Raw genomic sequence first — 24,641 nt, forward strand, 5'->3', positions numbered from 1 at the left:
AAGAGAGAAAACAAGAAGGACAGGGCTTCGTCATCTGAAGCTGTAATTGGACCATGAACCCAAGTATGGTGATGGACCTCAACTTCTAAAAATGTGAGACCTTGTGATCAGTTGTCCATTTTTGTGACCATTTTTGCTCCATCTTGGGTGTACTTTTGGCCAGGCTCTTGTACTGCCCAAGGTGTATCCTTTAAGGCCTTTAATAAACTTTATTCTTAACTTTGTCTAGCCTCTGTTCTAGGTCAGCCTTCTGAAGGCATCAGGTGGAATGGAGTTGGAAGGGGATTGGGCCAAGTGGGATGCAAATCAGGAGGGGTGAGATGGGCATTGGGTGGGGCAGGATGGATGTGATGGAGTTTGGGAGGTGTGAAATGGGGGAAATAGGGCTTGGGAAGGGGGTCTTGATGTCAAGCAGGGATGGGATGGGTTGGGATTGGGACTGGGGAGGTGGGGTGGGGTCTGCAATGAGACAGTCAAAGTTTGGGGATAATGAACAAAGGGGGAGCCCATTACTGAGTGAGTTTTTGGATATTCCACGTTCCTGCAGAGATTTTGGGGTATCTTATGTTTCTGAGGTGGTTTTGGAGCACTCCCCAAGTCTTAGGGGGTTCCTGAGAGCAGCTCCATGGAGCCCCATTGCCAGGAGTGGTTGCCATGGGCATGAGCTCAGAGCTGTAGCCAGAGTGTGTTGCCTCAGTGCTGGAGAGCAGAGAAATGATGAATGGCTCCAGACATCTCCAGTGTGCGTTTGGTGTCAAGATGAAAAATGAGGGATGAGACCACTATGCTTTGAGATGATTTATTGCTCAAATAGTTCGATAAGAGATCAGTCTCATGGCATGAGATTAGTAGAGGAGCAACAAGTCAGCCATAGCTTGTGGAAGTCAGAGTTTCTTCTCTGCACAGAAATATATAACATTTTGGTCCAATAGGCCAATGGAAAACTGTTCAGACTATTCACTGAGTCCTCATAGAGGTGTAGTGAACGTTGTTTATTTCTATCTTTAGCACACTTTTGTAGGGTCTGACAGGGTTCGCGGGGCTTAACAAGCTACTATTGGTTAACACATATTGTTTACATTCTTTTGCATGTACACCATGCCATTGTTTTTCTTTATTCTCGCTGTTCCAGGAGAGTTTCAAGGACACTGCCTTTAATATTGTCACCTGAATTAAAAGCTGGGCTGTGCAGACAGGCTTTTACTAAAATATCATGCTTTTACTCTATTAAAGTATTTCCCTACATAGGGAATATACATACAGTAAATACAGGATATGTTATAATACACAGAGTCCTAAGATTTTTCTTTTGTTGCCCAGGGTGTGCAGGGCATACGGGAAGAGACGGAAATGGATGCTTGTGCTCAGCAACCTGTCAGGGCATGCCGTGGTGCAGGGAAAATGGCCAGAAGCCCCTTGGCTTTTGGTGGTTCTGCTGAAGGCACAAGCCCTGTCCCATCCAGGAAGCGCCATCTGTGTCCTGCTGCCCGTGTGGTGCTGGCTGGGTTGCTGAGGGCTCCCAGGTGCCTCTTGATCCAGCTCCTCTGGAGCTCCTGTGGGGCTGCAGCGCTGCTACTGGGCCAGGCTGGGGGAGACGCTGAGGGAACAGGGCACTGGGAGGCTGTAAATGGATGAGGGGCTGTGCAGGCCCAGACGGGACAAAACCGTGGGAAGGCGTGAGGGGGATGTGTGGAGGCTGGAGGCTCCAAGGGGACAGGAGGCCCCTGAGGGGCCGGGGTGGTGGGAAGACCTGAGGAATTGGGTGTCAGAGGCCATAAGCAGCCCCCGGGCAGCCGCCTTGTTCCTGACACCCGGCTGCTCCGGTGCTTCCACAAAATGTCTCCCAGGCCTGCAGCAGAAGCCCTCGAGGCTGGGACACCAGCCCTCCAGGAGGGTGGGGAAAGCCCAAGGTGCCCAGGCTGGGCTGGCTGGGGACATGGAGGGCAGGGGGGTGCTGCCAGGCCACGGCCACTGGGTGCCTCCAGGAAGGGGCAGTGGGCAGAGGCAGGGCTGGCCACCAGCCCAGGCCCTCACGGCTGCCCAGGCCACGGTGCTGTGACCGAGGCCCCCCTGACACAGAGCTCGGGACCCACAGAGCTGCTGCCACCATGGGGAGGGTGGCGATGTCTCCTCGAGCAGGGCTGCAGAGTCGCTGCTGCTGAAGAGGCTCTGGAGCCCACAGAAACAGCAGCAGAGTGGGCACAGGAACAGCAGCACCCCGAACGTCGGCACCTGCACAGTGAGGTGTCCGCAGCAGCCGGGTGCCAAACGGGGAGGCTGTGGGCACAGCTGCCTTTGGTTTGGCAAAAGGTTTCAGCAGAGTTGGCCACAATGGCTTTCTCTTCACTTGCAGCCTCACAGCAACACTGGGCAGCTTCAGCTGCAGCCTGTGCCCGTGACTGACTTGGGTGGCCGTGCTTGAGGGTGGGCTCCCCTTCCACACTCAGGTGTCCCAAGGCAGCGGCATTGGTGCCATCGTGAGAGAGAGACATTGATGGGGTTCGAGCCTTGTGCTACACCTGCCCTCCCTCTCTTCTGTGAAGGCATCTTAATGACAGAGGCGTCAGCTCTGAAACTAAATCCTGGACTTGCTTAGAACAATGGAAGAAGCAGCATGCGCTGAAAAAAAGCAGGGACTTAGACAGCTCAGTTTTGCTCTCCACTTGGGGAACCACAGAATTCCAGAGCACCTTGTGTTGCAAAGAATCATAAATATCATCCAGTTCCAACCACCCTGCCATGGGCACAGGTGGTGTGCAGACACAACTGTCACTAGAACTGGAAGAACATTTCTCCATGTTTACCTTTTCTTCTCCTGGATTTCAAGCAAAGATGAAAAAATCATCTGGTGAATCACAAATGAATATTGTAGCTCACAGAATTAGGAGCAGGAGTCTCCAGTGGCCCATGGTGTGTCCATTCAACCATTGTTAGATCGTCCAGTTGGACTCAGCCTGGTGCAGCCTGGGCACAGGCACCAGGCTGGTCCATTTCAGCATCCCAAAGTCTTTGTGGTTCCCTGTGCACCCATTGCCTCCTGAATCCATTCTTGAATTCCCAGTTACTGCTGTGCAGGACATGAGAACACAGGAATAGCTTGTTTGGCTCATTCTTGTGTTTGCTGCTCCTGCCTAAAGTAATCATCAGGACTACATGCTGATGTAAAGATATAGCCAAACAGCAAAGATTTTTTCTTTAATGTCTAATACTAAAACCTTGTGTGACTGTTCAGACACTCTAAAATCCAGGGTGAAAATGACAGCTTTGGTATGGAAGAATCCTAGAAATTTTGACATGTGATTTTTCTAATCAAGGATTTTAATGCCAATGCGGAAACTACAAAAATATTAAAACTTTTCATTTGTAACCCCTTTGAAATGGCATCAGCACACTTACAGGAGACAGGGTGTGACAGCAGGGACAGTACTTGGCAGTTCATGGCTTCAGATGTGGGAGATAAATATTTTGCCTGGGTTCAACCTGAAGTTCATGTTTTCCCAGGGTTTTGATTGACTGGTCATTGCAGGTAAATTTAATAAATGCAAAAGGATGTAAAAGCACAATTTCTGGAGAATGTGCACCTGGGAGAAAATTGGGAGAAAACCTTGAACACAGCCAGCAGGCTCTGGAAAAATTTTAAAAAGTTAAAATTAAAAAAAGATGTAGCTCTGTGATTGTCCAGGCAGGACTTTTTGTGTCTGGGGAAAATGTCTGCCTTGTACCAGCTGCACACAGACAGACAGGCAGCAACTGAAGCCTTGAACATCAGAGAGTGGGCTAATGTTTCTCCCAGAAAAACAGACCGAAGATCAGACTGAAATGTGACAGTGCCTCCGTACAATCAAACCATCCTAGGAAACTCAGCAGCTGATGGTGTTTTTGTGCTACTGCAAACCCCTTCCATGGAAAACCTCATTCCAGGAAGGAGCAACATCATCTGACAGATAGCAAGTGGCCAGCAGTAGCTCCAGGAGCTTCCTGCAGGAAGGAGCCCAGCCCCCAATGCACATGGGCTTTGACTGCCCTCTGGCACAGAAGCCCCCCAGGGGCACAGGTCTCTGGGGCAGGAGAAGGGCACCAGCACTGCCAGGGCTCAGGGGGTGGCAGGTCTGCCTCGGTGGGGACTCTGCCACACCTGCTGATTTCAGTGCTGGCTGGGCCCCAGGGCTCAGAGCAGCATTGGTGCCCTGGCCCACACATTCCTTGTCTGTGTCACACCTGCAAGTTTAGAATGGTCACCAGACAGGACGTGTCCCAAGAAGGCCGTACCAGCTTCTACCCTTCCATCTGTGGCTGCATCGGCAGCCCTGGGGGCTCCTTCTGCTGCCCTGAGCCTGCAGAGCTGGGCAGCATTTGCTGACAGTTTGAGGTGTTCCAAAAATCCTGTTGGGCTGTCTTAGACACTTTGGGCAAGGGATTCCTTCCAACCTGGGCCACTTAGGGGGGGATGGGGGCTGCTCCAGGGCAGAGGGCAGTGTGTGCAAGGGCCCTTTGTGACACGGCGCAGCACGGTCACCATGGGATGGAAATGGACAGGGTGTCAGAGGGCCCTTTGTGACACATGGTGACATAGGAGCTGGCGGTGACAGGGCCACACCACAGTGCTCGGTGCATGCGACAGGACAGGACGCGCCAGAGTGGTGCTGTGAGGAGCCCCCACACAGCTCACTCATTTGTGTCTGACCTGGAGCTTTTCCGAGGCTTTACTCCTACAGGTGACCTTGTGGAAAGACTGCGGGACTCGGTGGCCGTGGCCTTCCCGAGGCTTTTCTTTTGCAGGTGTCTGCAAGGCCGGACTGTTGGACTTGGTAACCCAGAGCTTTCCTGAGGCATCTGCCATCCTTCTGGCCTGTGCCCTCAAGGTGAGACTGTGGGACTCGGTGACCAGAATCATTTAAGAGGAGTCTCCTGTCATTGTGGCAGGAGCCCTCAAGACCAGACTGCAGGACTTGCTGTCCTGTAGTCTTCCTGCAGCATCTCTACCGCAGGTGTCTTCAAGGCACAACTGCGGGCTTTGTTGACTCAGTTTTCCCAAGGCATCTCTCTTTAAGGTGCCCTCAAGGCTAGACTCTAGCATGGCAGGCAGATTCCTCAGCCTCTTCAAAGTGGTCAGGGGGAAAAGGAAGAAGGACACTGGAGCTGCTCCAGCACAACAGCCTGAAGAGCCGGAGCAGTTCCAGCCACTGCAGGATGGTGAGTGGCAGAGCTGGGCCACAGGGCTGATGGCTGCAGCCAGCTTGGCCCCATCCCATCCCACCTGCTTTGGACATGCCCACAGACAGAATGGAAGAGGGGCCAGGGCTGCCCCACCCCCCACAGCAGCTCTGCTCCATCCCCTGGCGCATCCCAGGGCTGTCCCTGCCTGGGGAGTGCACAGCTGGGCTGTGTTCTCCAGCCTCTCCCACAGCCCCTCAGCTCTGGCTGCACTCGCTCTTTGCCAGATGCAGCCATGGACCGGACCCAAGAGCAGGACCCCTCCCTTGGCCGCTTCCGCAGAACGCTGAAGGTACCTGCAGCCATCCCCACCTGGGCTGGGCCTGCTGTCACTGCTCAGCTGAGAACTGCACTTTTAGCACTCCATGGAACATGCCTAGCTTCTCTTTGTTCTCCTGCAGATGTTCCGGAAGTTTGTGCCCATTCAGCGCAGAAAGAGCAGTACCACAGCAACTGAGAGCACAGCCAAGCCTGACTCTGGGCTGACCGAGCTCCAGGCAGAGCCTGATGTCAGCCCAGATTCATCTGAGCTCTCAGAAAAGTTTGACACCGCAGTGACTGAAAACTGGGAAGAGGCTTTTCTCATGTCAATGACTGAGGATGTGGCCATCACAGACACTATCAGTGGAGAGACTCAGGGCCTGACAAAGACTGAAACCAGCCCTGATTTGGCTGAGCACTCAGAAGACTCTGACAGTGCAATGAATGATCACAGGCCAAGGACTGACGTGGAAGTGACTGAGGACATGGCCATCACCAACTCCAGCACTGGTGTGGCCATCACAGACACTGTCAATGAAGAGACTCAGGGCATGACAAAGACTGAAACCAGCCCAGATTTGGCTGAGTGCTCAGAAGACTTTGACAGTGCAATGAACGATCACAGGGCAAAGGCTGACATAGAAGTGACTGAGGACGTGGCCACCACAAACGCCGACACTGGAGTGGCTCAGGACATCGCAAATACTGACACCATGCCCACTCCCACAATTATTCATGCTCCCTCTACAGATTTCTTTGAGGAGAGAGGATTTTCTTCTCAGCAGGTACCCAGCCTGGGGCTAGGGTTGGAGGCCTCCCAGGGTCGTGTGCCCCCTCAAGCCATAGCCACTGGGCCCCCTCAGCCTTTCAGGCCAGCACAGTGTGGTGGGAAGGGAAGCACTTCTTGGGGGAAGCTGGGGAAGCTGATCCCTTTTACAGTGCTCCAAGTCTTTCCCATGCCTCCTCCAGGTGCCAGTCATGGTGAAAAACATTCACCAGAGTCTCATGTCCCATGTCACTGTGGGTGCCAGGCTGGCCACGAACATTCTGAAGCTGGCTGAAAAATACCCTGTTGATGTGGTGCTGACCCTCCTGCGCTGTGCCCCATCATGTGACAGGTATGGGGCCCACGTGCCTTGAGAGCTCAGGGCTCACCAGCCTTTAGGGCCCATTGCCCTGCACAGCCTGTCCAATGGGCTCTGCCCAACAGGCAGAGAGGTCCAGGAGCCTTGGGCCCCTCTGTTTCTCCAGGCTGCTGCCAATGTTCCCTCCCTGCCCCTCAGGGCACTGGGGCTTTGTCACTTGGGCTCCCACAGCTGCATAGGTCATGGTGCTATGACTGAGACACCCCTGATACAGAGCTCTGATCCCACAGAGCTGCTGCAATGATGTGGAGAACTATCGCCTCGTCGGGACCAACAATGGAGAAGGTGCTGGCAACACTGCTCTGTGTGATGGAGGATTGGCCTCTGCACAGCATGTGCACCTCCGATGGGGACAACAAGACTGTTTTTTCCCTGGCTGTGAGTTTATGGGCCCTTGCTCAGTCCCAGATCACCTCTCCAGCAGCTCTCCACCCTCTCCCTGCCTCTGCGAGTGCTGGGCTGAAACCTGGGCTAGGGGCAGGCTCAGGGGACACCGGGCCCGCTGCTCCCCCTGCGTCTCCCCTTGGGCCCTGCCCCATGGACACCTCAGCACTGAGCACTGTCTTTGGGTGCTTCTTTTGCAGGCAACTCTGGTGCTCTGGGTGATTATCCAAGTGCCTGAGTGCCACGAGGCCATGATCCTTTATTCCGCCCGCCTGTTTGTGGCTCTGCTGTTCCATGTTGTCATCACCACCCAGCAGATGCCACCAGTGGAAGTTGACATCTTCTGGAGAGCATGCCAGGAGGAACACCGCCTTCCCAGCAACCCCAACAGGTGCCAGTCCTCCTGTCCTTCCCATGCCTTTGTAGACACTGCCAGTTTTCCCAGTGTGACCTGGGCTTTGCTCTGCACACAGGTTTGCAGTGCAGGCCATGAAGGCTCTGCTCTGCTGTTTGCACTATGATAGTGAGTTGATGGCTATGGAGCGCAAGCGTGGCTGGGACACGCTGCTCTGTGCTGACACCCAGCACTATGCCGTGGGTCTGTTGGCCAGGTGAGACCCCCTTCTCCCCGCTACCTCCAGCTTTTGTGCCTGGTGCCTGAGGTGTCCCCCACAGTCCCTGTGGTCCTGGGCCAGAGGGTCACTGAGAGACGGCTGAGCAGACTGGAAAAGGCCAGGAGAGGATGCCCAGAAGGAGCCACCTCCCAAAGTACCCACAGTCCCTCCAGGGATGCTGAGGAAAGACCAGACCTCAGTGAGTCATTCCTAGGAGAGGTTTGCCCTCCCCACCTCAGGGTCTTTGTGCCTTTTTCCCCGCTTCCAGGGAGATGCACGGTGCCTCCCTATCCTTATGTTCTGGGATTGCACTCCGCCTGCTCCGGCTGCTCAGCAGGGAGGAGCCATGCTGGGATCTGCCCTTCCTGCCATTCCTTGTGGAGGTGAGCTTGATGGCCAGCACTACCTCACTGACCTGCCTCTCAGCTCTCTGCCCTTGCATAGCCACAGCTGCCTGGGACGGTGCCTGCTCCCTGTGCCGCTGCCTGGACCCAGCCCTGTGTGGTTCCAGGCTCCTGCCAGCTGGGTCCCCTGTCACTGCCCTGTGCCTTTCAGGTCCTGGATTGCCTGGACTTGCGTGAACATGGTGACAGCATCCTGGAGATCATGTCAATGCACCTGCAGATTGAGTGCAGGCAGAGGCGTCGCCTGGCGCTCAGAGGCCTCATGGTGCTCAGCAAGGATCCCTCGATGGTGAGGACAGGGCAGTGGCTGAAGCTGTGCTGGGGAAAGCAGCTCCTTGTGCTGGCTGGGCTTCAGGAGCTGAGGCAGCTGCTCCCAGCTCTCCTGCCTCACCTGCCTGAGTGCTTTGGGACAGCCCTTTGGCCTCTGGGCCCGGCGGCAGCAGAGTGCCAGGGCCGTTCATGGCTTCTCATCACAGCCTTGTTTTCCACACAGGCCATAAGAATGTGCAGCCTGTCTCAAAGCCTTCTGGAGCTGCTGGGTGATGCAGACAGAGATGTGCTTGGCATGACCCTCCACGTGTTCACTAATATGCTCAAGACCAAAGACATCCTGATATCCAGTACCACTGCCCCAAAGCTGGCTGAGGCACTCCTGCTGCTCTTTGACCATGTAAGGCTCTGTACACGAGCACTGGCTGCTGTACAAAACTTTGCTTGACAGATATTTGGGCCTTCACCCAGTGAGCCTGGAGTAATTGGTATTAAGTTCTTTTTCTCTTCCTTCAGGACCACAGCCATGTGCAGCTGCTCTCCCTTGACCTCTTCTTCAACATGATGGACTTGGTAATGGATGAGGGAAAAAAGCCTCTGGAGAAGATTTTGAGCCAGAGCCTGATTCCCCTCTTCATCCACTGCTATGATGAGAACCAGCATGTGGCGAAGGTCAGGTTTTGTGTGATGCTGGAGCATCCCTGGGAGGGGCATTGGCTTCCTCATGCCCTAGAACCTCCCAGGCTGCAGCCTCCTCTGGGCCCTGTCACCCAGACAAGAGTCCTGTGCCCTTGGCTGCATTGCCATCTCTGCATCTCTGCTGCTCTCCAGGCCTCTCGGAAAACGCTGATTCGTGTGGCCGAGTTCCTGAAGAGGAGAAATCTCAAGCAGCTGATGAAGAAGGAGCAGCTGTCGAACTTTGCAGAGTGTCTGGTAAGGACAGCCTAGAAGCCCCAGCCTCAGCCTGGAGAAGACCCTTGGCCCCAGCACTCAGTGTGTGGTGCTGGCATCTGTGCCCCTGCCCAGTGCCGCACCCAGGGGCGCCAGCCTGCGCCGCACACACCGCTCCCTTCCCTGGGCCGCACACGTTCTTCTCCAGGCTCCTGTGGCCCCGAGCCGGGTGCCAAAGGAGCCCTTGGTATGCGGATAGAAAAACTCTATAGCTCACAGAGCAGTTATGAGAGTAGGTATGAATTTATTCAGTGCTGAGGTGCATGGGGGATATCTCCTCCAAAAGCATGCACACCTTGGAGACTTGTTTCTCCCTTTTTATTCTCTACAAACCAGGGTTACACAGTATGCCTAATACATATTCATTTGCTAACCCTGCCTTTCCCCGCTTCATACTAAAATTAGTTCCATGCCTATTTGCAGCTGCACACTGCTCCTTGTTGGTCACTCTGGTGGTCGTCTGGGGGTCTTTAGGGCTGCAATTTTCCTTCAGCTGAACTTTTCACCTTGTCTTTTTGTGCATGCTCCTTTCAGTTCTTTTGAACCCTCTCTTTCCATTTCTTGTGGCTTAGGGGTCCAAAAGAATCCAAGGAACCCCCTCATCCTATGGTGCATTTATGCTTGCATCCTGTTTACGTATTCTAGCTCTTTATCTCATCCTGCAGTCTTTATTCTCTTCCTGCTCTTATGGGAGCAGTCAGCATTTCACACAGGTTTTGTAGCCCTTTCTTTTACTCAAGGCAATTTTTATAAATGATTCCTAATTCCTAATTTCTCTGTTTCACCCTGGCCCACTGGGGCTGTGGGCCGGGTCGGCACCGCGGCTCCCCAGGCAGCACCCGGCCCTCTGCCCCCTCCAGAGCCCGGCGCCAGCGGCTGCTGGCCGGGCCTCAGGGCTGGGCGGGCACGGGAGGCCGGGGCTGGCCGCAGGCAGTGCCCGACCGAGGGGCACAGCCCGCGCCAACCCTTCCCTCCTGCCGCTCTGCAGCTGGCACAGGACGAGAGGCGAGCAGCTGAGCACCTGCGCCGGGCCCTGCCGTACCTGCAGAGCCCACAGGAGTCCCTGCGAGCGGCGGCCATCAGGTTCATCGGTGAGCCACGAACCTGGCTGGGCTCCCTCCCCGCCCCGCCGCAGCTCGGGCCCAGCCGCGGCTGCTGCCCCGGCAGCGGCATCCGGGCTCGGTATCCTGGAGCCCCGGCTGCCCTCGGGGCTGCTGCCGGCCTCTGGCAGCCGTGCCCTTGGGCTGAGTCAGGATGCGGCAAGGGCCCGGGCTGAGCCCTGCCGGGGGCGGGAGGGCGTGTGGCCCCAGGGCTGGCAGCGCCGCTGGCAGGGAGCTGTGCCGCTGGGGCCCTGACAGGCTCTGTGTTCCCAGAGACGGTCGAGGTGCCAATGAGGGGGCAGCAGGAAGAGCTCTAGGCCTTCAGTAAGGGTGAGTGAGTGCTGTCCGTGGGGGCTGGCGGGGGGAGCTGCAGTCTGCCCTGGCCACTGAGGGCTTTGCTCCCTGTGTGGACAAGGGGTGGTGAGGGCAGAGCACAGAGAGATTTCAGGGACGTGGGGCGGGGGATTTGGCAGGTGTGCATTCGTGACCAGGACCTTGCAGCTGATCCCGTTGTCCACTCCCCTCTTGTAACTCTGGCAATAGCAGGCTGGGATGGCCTTGGCAGGACATTCTCCTAGGATTCCCGCAGATGCGGGCTCTGATTGTGGCTCTGTTCCTCTCTCTTCCAGCCTTTTAAGCCCTGAGGAGGAATGACAGCCCTTCCCAGACAAACATAGTAGTTCAACTGATATTCAGTGAAAGAGCTGCAGAAGTACACTCATCTGCTGGCTCAGAAGAAACAGTGTTCATTTAAGACCTCCAGATGCCATGGAAGATGAGAACACCTTGACACCAGAAGAGACCAGCTGGAGCTCCAGGCACAGCTAATGATTGGCACAGCTGAGCCTGTGGGAAGCTCATGTGGCTTCAGCCCTCTCCCTGCCTGTAGATAGTTCCCTCCCTGCAGCCCTCAGACACTGCCCACTCCTTCTTTTTCCCTTCCACTCTTCCTCCCTTTTGACAGCTCCATCCCCCCAGCCCTCAGACTGTGCCACCCCCTTTTTTGCCTCTCAGCTCATCCCTTTGCTTTGCCTTCCAGCAATAAACAGTTTGGCTTTTTCACTTAACCTGCATCTATGTGGAGCTGAAGGGTCACAATTCTGGAGTTCTGTGACACAAATCCTGAGCCCTGAGACACACGGGCCCCTCCTGCTGTTCTCTTCTGCACTGTGTTTTGTTCAGAGATGCAGAGGAACAAGCGCAGATCAGGCTGGATAGGTCCCTGTGCTGAAGGTCCAGTTCCACAACATTGTGGAGTTAAAGGTCTTGCTGAGCACCGTGAGCCTTGGATTTTGGAAGAGCCAAGCTGAGTATGTCCTGAACCCCACTGTGTGGGGTTCTGTGTCAAGCATCCACAGACAGCAAAGGAGCTTAGAATGCCTAAGGCTTTCAAGAATAGCTTCCTGAAAGCACAGTAATGCTCCATCCCTGCTCAGGATCAGGAAGAGGGCAGAACCAGAGAGCATCTGGGCTTAACAGGGAGCTGTGGGTGTGTCTAAGAGCAAATGAAGCAGCAGCACAGTGGCTGAGACTAGGACGCACAACCGTGCCGGCATCCGGAGCGCTGTCAGGCAGTGCCGGGATCCCGGCCTTGGTTCTGGGCCCCACAACTGAGGAACTGCAGCCCCTGCCTCAGAGCCTGTCAGAAAGCCAAGCAAGTGAGACCAGAGGGAGGGCATCCTTCCAGTCTCTCTTGGGCATGGCCACAAAACAGCTCCTGCTCCTTCTTCCTCCGCCTCTGTTTGGGCTCTGCTGTTACAAATGGAGACAAGTTTAGACAAGTTCTGCCTTTGTCTCAGCTTTGTGGCAGCAGCTCATTTTGAGGCAGCCTGCACCCCAAATGTCACTCATTCACAAGTTCTTAAGAATGGCTGATTGGGTTTATTATAAAATGAATTCTTTATTGAATTGACAAAGGATTAACAGACATCAGACTTTAAACAGACCACTTAGTACATAGGACAAAACAAAAAGAGCCACTACTAGATCAAAAATACAGTGGACAATAAAGGGTACCTTGTTATAAACCCATGTTGTGATACTGGCTTTTGCAAGTATTAAGATGAATGCTGTATGTTCTATGCTTTTGCAATGTCTTTTTCTCCTGCTAGCAAGTTTTAGGCATAGGTCAAGAAGAATTTTGGACGTTAGGGCAATGTCCTGTCTGTGCAAAGCAAGATAACCTCCAGGAAACAAATGATGGGGCCCAGGCTGCTATCAACACTGACCACCTGCAGAAGAAGGAAGCCCAGCCCAAATAAAAATGTGATAAAGGGAAATAAAATCTGTAAGACACATGCTCTAAAAAGGCAGATTCAGGGCGTAGACATGAAAAATACTTTTTGGAAAAATATGAATATGCATTAAAACCCCACAGCAGAATGGGAGTGTTCCAAAGATATCAGGTGTGTTCCTGGCAACGCACCAGGATACCCTGGCTGTTTTAACCCTTTGCTTTATTGTCTTTGTCTCCTAATTGTCTTTTTGTTTATATTAAACCTTTTATAATTTATTAAGTGAGTGAACCTCGTTTTTCACAATAGGAAGGAGTTCTTCACAGAAAGGCTGATTGGGAATTGGAATGGGCTGGCCAGAGGGGAGGTGGTGGAGTCACTGTGTCTCTCCAGTGGTGTGGGGGAGTAACATCAATCTCTGTGCAATAACTGATTTTGCTTTAAAACAATTGCTTCAAAATTGCTTCCTGTTCCACCGTGAGTGTCTGTGCTGGTTTGTATTAGTTGATAGTTGGTGAGGAGGGAAGAAGCCACCCATGCAAATGCTTTTTCTAGGAGGGGGCTGCTAAGAGCTTCCTCTGTGCTTAGCAAAACCAATAGCTGGCTGGCTCTGAGAATTGACAACCTATGAAACCATTTAGAAGCTGGATTCTCCTCTGTGAAATCGACATTTTAAAGACAGTCAAGCCGAGGAAAGCTCTCTGTTGTTTCCAGCTGTGAAGAGTTAACTGGGTGCTGGTCAGGCCGGCCCTGCTCCACCCTGGCCTGCACCGAGCCGGGCTCCGCCAGGCCCCCTTCACCATGGCCCGCGCGGCCCCAGCGGCTGCCGGGCACAGGGAGGGGAAGCCATCGGCCCGCAGCTGAAATTGAAGGAAGCAGGGGCCTGGGACCAGCCATGTGGGCAGAATAGCCACGACTGTTCTGGCCAGGCCCCCTGAGATCTTTGCACAGCTCCAGGGCAGCCTGAAATTCATCACTGTGACTGCTTTTGGACCAGGCAAAAACCATCATGATCATCTGCAGGCCTGGGTGAGATATTAACTATTTCAGTGCACAGATGAGACCTGCAGACCCCGATCCTCCCCTTGGGTGAGAAAAAAGAACAGAGTGAGGACATGTAGAAGACAACATGAAGACGCCAAAGTCAGTAAAGAAGGAGTCAAGTCCCAGATGAAAGGAGAATGAGGAGATGCCTTAGTATTGGGGCTGAAAGTTCTTTTGGTAAGGCCATGGACATGGACTATGATACACTAAAATATACCCTTTAATTCATTAGAAAATATGGAGAGATGGAGTGTTCAAACTCTAAACATGGGCTGAGGCCTGTAAGAAACGGTCCGAAGTTTCCCTCATCTGCCTCACAACCATTGCAAGAACAGAGACTGAGACCCTGAAGACACCAATAGAATTTGTGCAGGGGTTCTGGCCTGGTTGAGGTGGAAGCTTACCAGGCGATTGTTTGCAGGCGTGCTTTCTGTGCTGTCAAGGTACACTGCCTTCATTCCTGCTGGTGAGCAGGGACTTGTAAGGAGCGGCCTGTTCTGTACCTTACACCTGCTTCCCAGAGCAAGGGGTCTCATCAAAATAGCCGAGGAATTTCCCCACCTCTTGGCCAGCTGCCCCTTGCTTTGAAACAGACTGTAAAAATGACTTTTCCAAGTTACTTTCTTTGAGAGAGATGTCTCCATGGAAGAAGACACCGGCGACCCTGTCTTGTCCGTTGGTAGCTATAACCCCACCCCCCCCCTTTTTTCTCCTTGCATTTTGCCTCTTTATCCCTCTTTCCCTCTCTCTCTCCCTGTCCTCTATCGCATCACCCTTGTTGCTGGCACTAAAATAAAGACGCATTACTGCTGTTGTGATTTAAACTGAAATCCTTTGGTGTCCTTTTTGCAATCTGAGATCAAATGAACCTCTCATGACTCCCACTTGTGTTAGCGGATTGTGACACTCGGGAGCGGGGTGACCCAAGGTGCGGCTTAGAGCAAATGCTCCACGGCACAAGGATATTGGTAGGCGCACGGTGGAGACCAGGATGAGGAGGAGATCTCCAGTATGGGTTCCAAAGGCTTTTACTCCACTGGAGCATCCAGGGACTGAAGACCAAGAACACAACTGAGTGTGGGTTTTTATATGGGGGAGGCCAGAGGGAGGGCACAAAATTTTAACCAATAGGAAGAAACTATGGGAGGAGTGGAAGGTTCCATTCAACAATACAATAGGGGAAACAAGGGGAGCAGAGTGGGTCACATGGGCCAATGGGGAATTGGAGATTAGGGGATTTCCAGAGGGGTGGTTCAGGTAGGAGGCTGGCCTAAGGGAAGACTGACAAATGGGTGTAATGACAGATGGGGAACATGAGAAAACAAGGGCTGGGCTTGAGGCAGGTTGGATTGATAGGTGGGTAGGAGGATACAAACTAGGAGCAAACCAATGACTTAGGGGAATAATTGGAGAAACCATTCAAACAAAGCAGACATCACAACAATAGAACTGTTAACCATTACAGGAGGTGGCATCTTCAAGAGGCGATGGCATGTGAGTGAGCTCTTGCCACATTGACACTCATTGTTCTACATGGAAAGGGACATTGAGAACTTGCCTCCAGCATTCTCCATGGATCTCAAACTGTCACGTGCCAGGGCTTCCAAATAATCCATGTTCTGATATCAATCTAGACGGGAGCACAGATCAGAAGCCTTTCCATGGTGCCCCCAGTGGAGCCGCATCCGCCTTTGTCTGTCAGGAAAAGGGATGCGGGAAAAGTGGGCAGGTGCCACCCTGCTCTATTTGTGTGCCAGGCCTGAGCCTCAAGTGTTTCTGGTTTCTTAGCTAATTTCTCCCTGGCTCCTCTTTAATACAAGCAAGAGAATAGCATTGCACAGTCCAGTTTGACAAATAAGGCTTGTGCACAACTGAGTGCTTCCACTAAATTAAGAACCCAATGTGCTTGAAAGCTGACCTTCTGTTTGCTCAGGCCTCCTCACCTCTGTAGATGAGGTGACTTTATGCTGCTGGTATGTGGGTTTTAGGAGTATGTGGGTTTTTATCTGTGATAGAGGTGAGGAAGTGTTGAACTCATTCCAATGAGCTAGCCAAAGCAGTGACTTTAGTGTCTCTTTGGCTGGGAAGTAGCACCGGCCTTGTTGAATGCAGACGCACGAGCAGGGCTCCTCCAGCAGCAGGGACACACCATGAACCAGGAGGGGACCGTGGTACCAGAGGGGACTGTGGCACCAGAGGGGACTATGGCACCAGAGGGGACTGTGGCACCAGAGGGGACCGTGGCACCAGCCGTGCCCAAGGCCTGAAAAGGGTGGCAAAGTCAGGTGGTGCTGCCTGGCTGCATGAACAGCTCGGGCAGGGCGTGGTGAGGAGCCAGGTCTGGGGGCCATCCAAGGAGTCCTATCAAGAGCAAATGGTTCTAATATTCTCTCTGGGAAAAAAAAGGAGCAATCTTTAGAGTGAACTGAAGTGCTAATAAATATTTGCTCATGTATGGTGGGGTTTCTCTGCAAATGGGCTTTGATGGGAAATTTCTGACCACATTTAGTTTTGCTCTGTAAGTTGAGCACCTGAGTAGCTTTGTTGAGGAATGGAGAATTGTTTGTAGCTCAGTATTTTCTCAGGAGGAGCCTTACATTTTAGCACAGGAGGAAGGTAAGGCAAAGGTTTAAAAGCTTTCCCCTCCTGAAGTGACACACTTTCTGAGGAGTCTGAGGAGAATTCCCCTCAGCCTCTGCCAGGGCTGTTTGCCTCTTCTGCAGGCTCAGGATTCTGGGAGTTCCAGGAGCCTCAGCTGCCACGGTATTTTCCTCTGAATATTTCTTGTTGTGCAGTATACAGGGAGAATATTTTGTGTGAGATTCTCCTCTGGGCTTTGAGGTGAATCTCAGTAATTCTGTTGATTTTCATGTCCAGATGAACTTTTTCTAGATAGGAAGGAAAAGGGAAGAGGCACCATGGAAAATTAATTGCTCAAAATTTGAGTGGCCCAACCACATTAAAAATGAAGTCTAAACTGAAGAAATCTTTTATTTTTATTTTTTTTTCCTTGCTAGGTGGGGTAAAACATGAAGTGTAAATAAATAAAGTTCTTTGAAAAGGTTCAGCCAGCACCCAGCTGTATGAAAATCAAAAGGGATAAGACAGGGCATGGGAAGAATCTTCAGCCCTTCCCACTGAAGGTAAAAGAGTAGGAAAAGTGCCTCTGGCTGTTACCCACAGGTAATGTGTTATTTGAAGCCAAGAGCAGATGCCCCAAGATGCTAGTGGCCCAAGCCCTGCCATGGCTGTCCCACTTTCAGTCCTAGCTGGACCAGGGTGGCCGGCTTGGGAGGGGAGGAGGTGGGGGAATCTCAGGGGGCTTCCTCTTCACAGCCGGGCTGGGGGGCCGTGGGGGAGGCACGGAGTGCTGGTGCTCTGCTTTCCAGGTCGACTCCTGCTTCTGAGGCCACATCTGAGAGCTGATGAACGAGGCAGTCTCTGGGCTCCCTGGGGGCAAGGGAGAGTCACACCTCCTTGGCTGGTATGCTGGAGCTGCAGCAGGGTGACTGTGGAGAGAGGAGGTGGCTGAGGCCCCCAGCTGCCATGGGCACTCAGGGACCCTCCTGTACAGCAGGGCCCAGAGCGGCCAAGGCTCCCCAGCACGGCTGGAGCTGCTGGCACAGCTTGGCCCAGCTGGACAGCTGCCCCTCAAGGCCCCTGCAAGCAGGGGATGGCTCTGGGCAGGGTCCCTGGCCAGAAGCGGGCCCCAGAGCACCTCTGCCTTTCAAGGGCAATCTCGTCCCCGCTCTTTCTCCTGCCCACCTTGCTTTGCCTCTGCCCGCTGCTCCGGGGGCTGCTCTTAGCCAGGCAGCCTCAGTGGGAGCCAGCACTGGCTGCAGCCCCAGCGGGCTCCCCAGGACAAGGCCCAGCAATTAAGAGGCCAATGAAAGGCCTGGGCAGCAGCAGAACTCTCAGCAGAGTTATTTGGGCAACCACTGATTACCCACAAGTGCACAGCATCCTCACTGGGAATGTTTCCTGACTATGAGCAGCCTTTCAAGAAGCTGGAGGGTGGAGATGAACAACAACTTACCGTTTCTTGTCCTTCCACCACCGGAATCCAACATAGCACAGGACCATGGAAAGTGGCACTGTGAACAGTGTCACTGCTGTGCCTATCATGCAGGACTTGCGCACATCCTGCGGGCAGAACACTCTTGGGGTGCTCGGTGGATTCTCAGCATTTATATTGGACTTGCCAAGCGCATCTGTGGGAGCAATGGGCAGCGTGAGCCTGTGCTGTGCTCCATTGCTGAGCTGGCAGCACGCTGGATACGGCCAGGACATTCTCTGTTTCCCCCAGAGCTGGGGCCTGCAGGCACCTTGCCACACCTTGGCACAGGCTGTGCCACCCAACAAAGCCCAGAAGGCCGAGAGCAGAGCCCGGGACAGCACAGCTGCTTGGGCAGTGGCTCCTAACAGGGACACGGGTCAACCCATCCCTGAGCAGCCACTGCCACCCCTGACCCTCCCTGCTCTGTGACAGCTCCCCCAGCCCAAGGGGACAGAGCCAGGCCCTGTAAGGGGCCAGTGCATCCCCTGCCCAGTTGGGAGCCAGGGCTGGCTGTGGCCCTGGGCTCACGGCAGGGCTCCCACTCGGGGCTGCTCCTGTGTCTTGGGCCTCTGGATGCTTAGGGCCAGCTCCAGGAGCAGCTGCTGGGGGAGAGATGTTGGTGCACAAGTCCCGATTCCCAGGGGCTGGGAATGAGCTCCAGAGGCCTGGAAGCCGCGGCACCTCCAGCATTGGCTGCTGCCGGGCCATGCAGGCCCTGAGGGAAGAGCTGCTGGCACACAGCCCTGCCGAGGGAGAGCCCAGCACAGCAATTACCTCCTGTGCCTGGGCCTGGCATCTCCTCCTTTCCTGCAACAGGAGCTGGCACAGGGCCATTCCTTCCTCTAGCATATGCCATCATCTGCACAAACATCTGCTCCAGCACTTGAGAAAGGAAAAAGGACAGCTGGATAAGATAGAACTGTTCACCATTAGGGGAGGTGGTATCTTCAGGAGGCAATACTTGTTAAAGTCATGGATAAAGGTCAGGAAAATATCCAGGTTATTGGGGCTGGGCCAGGGCTCTCCCTCCTCCAAACAGCCGCTACACCTGATCTAGCCCAAGACCAGGAAATTTCAGAGGATCTCAGGGTGTGCATGGCCCATGCTGCAGTTTGGGCTCCCTGTCATCTGATGCCAAATGCCTTCCTACAGGGACTGGGGAGAAGCTGCAGCCAGGCCAGGCTGGGAAACAGCCCTGCAGGCCATGAAAGCAGCAGCGGGGCAGCAAGGCTGCCATGGATCCCTTCCTGCTGTGCCAGGCATGGCGTGTCCAGATGTGCCCCTGGCCGCTGAGTGTCAGGAGGAGGCTGAGGGACATGAACCCACCACGGTGTCTCTCCAGATCACTCAGCATCCTGTCCAGAAGTTGGGATGCCTCCAGGGAATTCTTGTCTTCTATCTCTTTGTTCTTCCATCTTGGAGGACCTTAATGGAAAGTAGTTCCATTTCTCCATCAGTCCAGAGTAGCAGTGAGTGCACCTGGGTGACTGGTGCCCTCCAAGGCACTCCCTCCTCTCTGCCTTCCACTCAGGAGCAGGAGCAGGGGGACAAGGTGCCTGCAGTGGGCCCACACTGGGATAGAAGAAGCCCCTTGCACTGCAGTCAGGGGAGAAAGGCCTCCCTGGAGCTGCCAGCAGCTCTGAACTTCGCCCCAGGCAGGGCCAGGGCTTGGCAGCAGCAACAGGAGCAGCTCAGTCTCCCTGGGGCTGGCAAAGGAGCCACACGAGGCACAGCCCTGGGGCACAGCCCTGGGCCCGGCCCCTTCCTCTCTGATCTTCCTTGTAGCTGCACAGAGCACACGGAAAGTGACACGGGCATTGCACAGTGGAAGAAGATTGACAGCTAAATCCTCCTTCCTCCCACTGACAGCAATGCTGTGGGATCACTCAGGGCTCCAGATGGGAGCAGAGCGAAGTTCCCAGAATACATCAACCTTCAGATTCTTAAGGGAAATGGCATGAGAGTGAGCTCTTGCCACACTCACACTGATAATTCTGTGCAGAAATGGACATAGAGAACTTGCCTCCAGCATTCTCCATGGATCTCAAACCATTATGTGCCAGGGCTTTCAGATGCTCCATGTCACGATCCCAATCTAGAAGGGAGCACAGATCAGAACCATTCCATGGTGAGCTGGGACCCCCTTCTGCCTTAGGGAACTGGGCACTGCAAGGGGGTCAGGTAAGGCCATGGGAGCCAGATGTCAATGGACATGGCCAAAGCTGCAGAGGGGCCTGGGGAGCTCTGGGCTGGCCGTGGACGCTCTCAACACCTTTTCCATGCTCTGTGCAACATCCCTGAAAGGCAGGCACTGCCAAGCAGCAGATATTTACAGCTCAAGCCTCAGCAGGGTTCAGGCCCAGAGGCACAGCAATTACCTCCTGGGGCTGTGCCTGGCATGGCCTCCCTTCCTGCAGCAGAGGCTGCCCGTGAGCCACTGCTTCCTCCAGGAAACGCCACCTTCAGCACAGCCTTTGGGTTCATCTCTGGAGAAAGGAAAAGCCACAGCTGGATCAGATGGAACCATTCTCTTTTCAGGGAAGTGGTGTCATCATGATGCAATACTAGTCGAGGTCATGCATAAGGATTAGGAAATCATATAAACTTATGGGATTGGCCAGAGCCCTCCCTCCTCCAAACAGCCCCTACACCTGATCTAGCCCAAGACCAGGAAATTTCAGGGGATCTCAGGATGTGCATGGCCCATGCTGCAGTTTGGGCTCCCTGTCAGCTGATGCCAAATGCCTTCCTGCAGAGGCTGGGGAGAAGCTGCAGCCAGGCCAGGCTGGGAAACAGCCCTGCAGGGCATGAAAGCAGCAGTGGGGCAGCAAGGCTGCCATGGATCCCTTCCTGCTGTGCTGGGCACGGTGTGACCAGATGTGCAGAGAAAGCCCCCGGCTGCTGAGTGTCAGGAGAAGGCTGAGGGACATGGACCCACCTTGTCCTCCCTGCAGCATTTCCTTCAGCATTTGCTGCATGGTATTGGATGGCTCATGGGGTTTCCGGTGTCCTGCAGCTTTGTTCTTTCCTCTTGGAGGACCTTATAAAAAAATATATATCCATTTCCCAGGAATAGATCCTAAAAAATCAGGGATCAGCTTGTGGGATCAGCAAGGACACAATACTCACCCCTGCGACGGGAGCTGGGCTTGCGTGCAGCATCCAGCCCAGGAGCCTGGAAAGTCCTCCCTGCAGACACACCTATAACTCAACAGCCACAGAAGCTTCTGTCATGTCTGCTGATCTGCAAAGGCAGCACTGAGCTGCAGGAGCGGTGAGGGGATCACGCAGGGCGAGGGCACACACGTGCACAGCTCTGTCCTGGCACCTTCAGAGATGCTGCCCTGGCTGAGCTTTGGGCTCTGAGCTGGCAGCTCTCCCAGGGGGAAAGGCCTTGACCTACCCTCACCATCTCCAAGAGCCTCAGTCCTGGATGTGGGTTGGGAAGCCAGATCACCTTCACCAAGAGGCTTGGCTGCAAAGAAAGGCAAGACAGAAGAGTTCCCATGGCACTGTAGAAGATCCTCAGGCTCCCTGGGGCTGGCAAAGGAGCCACACGAGGCCCAGCCCTGGGGCACAGCCCTGGGCCCGGCCCCTTCCTCTCTGATCTTCCTTGTAGCTGCACAGAGCACACGGAAAGTGACACTGGCATTGCACAGTGGAAGAAGATTGATAGTTAAATGCTCCTTCCTCCCACTGACAGCAATGCTGTAGGATCACTCAGGGCTCCAGAACGGAGCAGAGCGAGGGTTCCAGAATCCATCAGCCTTCAGATTCTTAAGTGAAGTGGCACGTGAGTAAGTTCTTGCCACATTGACACTGATTATACTGAGCAGAAAGGGACATTGAGAACTTGCCTCCAGCATTCTCCATGGGTCTCAAACCGTCATGTCCCGGGCCTTCCAGATGCCCCATGTCACGATCCCAATCTAGAAGGGAGCACAGATCAGAATCATTCCATGGTGAGCTGGGACCCCCTTCTGCCTTAAGGAACTGGGCACTGCAAGGGGGTCAGGTAAGGCCGTGGGAGCCAGATGTCAATGGACATGGCCAAAGCTGCAGAGGGGCCTGGGGAGCTCTAGGCTGGCTCTGGTCACTCTCCACCCTCTTTGCAGGCCCTGTGCAAAATTCCTGGAGAGGCAGCAGGACCAGCCCAGGGGCTCTGGGGACTCTCTCCCTCCCACAGAGGAAACCCTCCCTGAAGCCCTGCGGAAAACCATCCCCAATGCTTCCCAGGGAGAAGGAAGTGTTGTCCCAGGAAAGGGAAGCCAGGCCCTGGGCTCACCTGCTCGCCGTGCTCGCCACGGAGCAGCCTGGGCAGCCCTGTCAGGCAGGGCCACTGCCAGGAGGAGCAGGAGGATGAGGTGCAGAGCAAAGGCCATGGTGCCTTGCCCACTGCCAGTCCTGCAGCTCTTGCTGCCACCACTGTCCTGACACCGCTGTCCCAATGTCAGCACCGCTGCTGCCGCCGCCGCTGCTGCCACAACAGTCGTGGTCAAGGACTGACTGCTTGGTCCTTGTGGTGCTGTGCAACCACGGGGCTCTGGGACCTCTGTGACCTCAGAGCCTGCTGTCACCTCAGCCTGCTATCACCCCAGAGACTGCTGTGACCTCATGGCCTTGGCTGTACCCCCTGAGTGTTCTCCCCTCTGTACTCCAATCTGTACTGGACTGATTGTAAATCTTTGACTTCATCAAAGGGTCATTGCCAAACAAAACCTTGGTTTTGCCTGCTGACATTGCTGGTCATGTTCTGTCCCATGAGATGCTCTTGATGGTTCCCTCTTTTCCTGGGCATGGCACTGGAGGAGGTCCAGGCCCAGGTGATGCCACTGAAGGAAATGTGCCCTCAGCCCAGGGACACTCAACACAGACTCCCCCAGCCCCTCGGGGCCCCGCTGCTGGTCACAGCAGCCCCTGCCTGGCTCCTGCCTGCCCACACCGTGGTCAGCCCCGCCTGCTCCTGGACATGGAGCTCAGCCGGGGCTGGTGCTGTGTGGGCTTTGCTGGTGGTACCAGCCAGACACTGGGGTGAGAGCTCCATCTCTTTATTGGAACAGAAGAGCTGTGTCAGGCCCTGCCCTGGCAGGAGGGACCCACCTTCAGTCCAGGCCACAGAGCAGGGTGGGTCCCTTTAGGGACACAGGGCCTTGCTTTGGGTGGTGGCAGCATCTGCACAGCAGCAAGCTGGTAATGCAGCTGTGACAGGGACATCATGTATGGGCATGGAGATGTGAAATGTGTGGTGCAGGTGTCCCTGACTGAGGTGTTTGGCCTTTCCTGTGAAGCTGCAGAGGGGAACCTGTTGAGAGAGGAGATGGCTGAGGCCCTAGCTGCAGCTGGCACACAGGGACCCTCTTGCACACTGGGAGATTCTCACTGTGCTCAAAGTTTCCCTCTGAAGACTAAGAGCTGAATGTGGATGGGCTTAGCAACTGGTCTGCAGCCAAACAATTGAGTTAGCAAAAGAAGAAATTGAGAAAATACAAGTTTATCCATAGCAAGGAAGAAAGCAAGGCCGTTAGCATGGAAACCAATAAAAAGGTGCATAAGGGGTATTTACAGTTGTAATAAATGGAATTGGTTCGTGCTAACTAAATTGTAACTGTTATTAAAGTTATTATTAGAAACAATCAAGAATCAGTGTTACGAAGCAGATGTACCCCTTTGCAGATGTTACATGTCAAAATTAAGGTACAGGATGTAGTTTAGAAGATAAATGGTGTCTCAAGACCAAAATGGCCTTGAGATGGACCAAAATTAGAAGAAATTTAGGCATTGGGTGTAAAGATTAGTAAATATAAGGCTAATTAGTAGACTAACATAACACAAGGCTTAGTACGCACATGCAAACCTGTAAGGTTATCCAAAGGACAATGAGGAAGAAGAGAAGCCTTCACCAAAAGACCACCAAAAGAAGACTGAAGACCTCCTAACAACAAGTGAGGCATGTGCCGTGAAGAAAAGTGACGTATAATCAGAAAAATCGGAAATAGGAGGAAACTTACAGGAAACATTAATGAATATGTATAAGCATACAGTATATGAGTTTAGCTTGAAGTGCTTTGTTTTGAAGGTGAGGCAGGGTGGGAAGCCTCCGTACCCTGGTGGGTTTTGCTTATGCTTTAATCACACTTAATTACTAGTAGATTATATATATAAATTTTATTTTTTTATTAAACTGTATTATTTTACTAAACTGCATTCTTTTACACCACACTATTATTCAGTTTAGTAAATTGTATTCATTTTTAATTAAACTGCCATTAAGCCAAGGGACCTAGTTGTCAAAATTCTAATTTCATTTATAACAATATTTTAGCAAAGAAAGCTGGTACAACAACATTGGTATTTAAAAAACATGACACAATATGAGCTATATTAACAAAGAAGGCACCTTACAGTGACAACATTCTACAGTTCAAACTGTAAAACATCTTTGTGTACTGATCAGGAGGTCAGGATTTGCTCTTTACAATCCTGATGCTGAATGTCTGCTTAGGCTGTCTGGCCACAGAGAAGAATGAATCCCTTGCAGGCTGCCCCTGTTTGGACAACCTGCTCCTCACCCCGAGCCTCAGCATGTCTGACATGGCCCACCTGGGACAGACATCCCAAAACATTGATAACATTTCTCTTTAGAATTTTTCTTTATCATTAAAATCTAATTAATTAAAAAAATAAAATTTTATTATTTTATAATAATATTGTTCTGTATTTTTAGAACCTAATTTTTATATTTATATGAAAGAATTGATACATTTTTAGCAACTAAAAACATTATCATTCCTTGGTCAAAGTACCACAATTCCCTTCATTAATTAATTGACCACTATTTCTCCCTCTTTATGCTAATTTGTCCTACTTTTAGTCCTTTGATAATATTTTTTAATAATTTTCTCAGACAGGGTAAAAGGGACCACTTTGGGGTCCATGGAAACTTTTCTGGGGAACATTTGGGGC

General features: G+C 53.1%; 3 protein-coding genes across 11 annotated transcripts in view; 2 read left to right on the forward strand and 1 right to left on the reverse strand.

Moving 5' to 3' along the window:
- LOC111944229 (uncharacterized) overlaps positions 1 to 22,209 on the reverse strand; it is a 34,466-nt gene extending 12,257 nt beyond the window's left edge. For 2 of the 5 annotated variants that reach the window (XM_086874114.1, XM_086874109.1), the window contains exon 1: positions 21,964 to 22,180. In XM_086874114.1, the coding sequence (XP_086730240.1) occupies positions 21,964 to 22,060 (97 nt within the window). In that variant the 5' untranslated portion in view covers positions 22,061 to 22,180. Of the gene's footprint in view, positions 1 to 21,963 lie in introns of all 5 variants that reach the window. The other 3 variants (XM_086874112.1, XM_086874107.1, XM_086874113.1) reach the window with 3 other exon arrangements.
- LOC147645908 (uncharacterized) overlaps positions 1 to 24,641 on the forward strand; it is a 98,860-nt gene that overhangs the window by 71,098 nt on the left and 3,121 nt on the right. The window contains exon 5 of the mRNA XM_086874105.1: positions 22,031 to 22,042. Coding sequence (XP_086730231.1) covers positions 22,031 to 22,042 — 12 coding nt within the window. The remainder of the gene's footprint in view (positions 1 to 22,030; positions 22,043 to 24,641) is intronic.
- Positions 792 to 11,410, forward strand: LOC147645910 (maestro heat-like repeat-containing protein family member 7). 5 transcript variants are annotated; one of them, XM_086874101.1, is made up of 16 exons: positions 792 to 4,862; positions 5,052 to 5,193; positions 5,442 to 5,506; positions 5,616 to 6,260; positions 6,445 to 6,593; positions 6,851 to 6,998; positions 7,205 to 7,395; positions 7,478 to 7,615; positions 7,887 to 8,001; positions 8,174 to 8,311; positions 8,516 to 8,692; positions 8,809 to 8,964; positions 9,124 to 9,225; positions 10,232 to 10,334; positions 10,617 to 10,673; positions 10,973 to 11,410. In XM_086874101.1, the coding sequence occupies exons 2-15, from the start codon at positions 5,076 to 5,078 to the stop codon at positions 10,658 to 10,660; spliced, it is 2,289 nt and encodes a 762-aa protein (XP_086730227.1). In that variant the 5' UTR covers positions 792 to 4,862; positions 5,052 to 5,075; the 3' UTR covers positions 10,661 to 10,673; positions 10,973 to 11,410. The 5 variants fall into 5 exon arrangements, with proteins under 5 accessions (XP_086730227.1, XP_086730229.1, XP_086730230.1 ...); XM_086874103.1 differs by having other exon boundaries at positions 4,557 to 4,862; positions 5,037 to 5,193; XM_086874104.1 differs by having other exon boundaries at positions 4,587 to 4,862; positions 4,975 to 5,193.

The sequence above is a fragment of the Cyanistes caeruleus genome, unplaced genomic scaffold (genome assembly GCF_971803275.1).
Source record: "Cyanistes caeruleus unplaced genomic scaffold, bCyaCae1.hap1.1 HAP1_SCAFFOLD_144, whole genome shotgun sequence".
NCBI classification, from domain to species: domain Eukaryota; kingdom Metazoa; phylum Chordata; class Aves; order Passeriformes; family Paridae; genus Cyanistes; species Cyanistes caeruleus.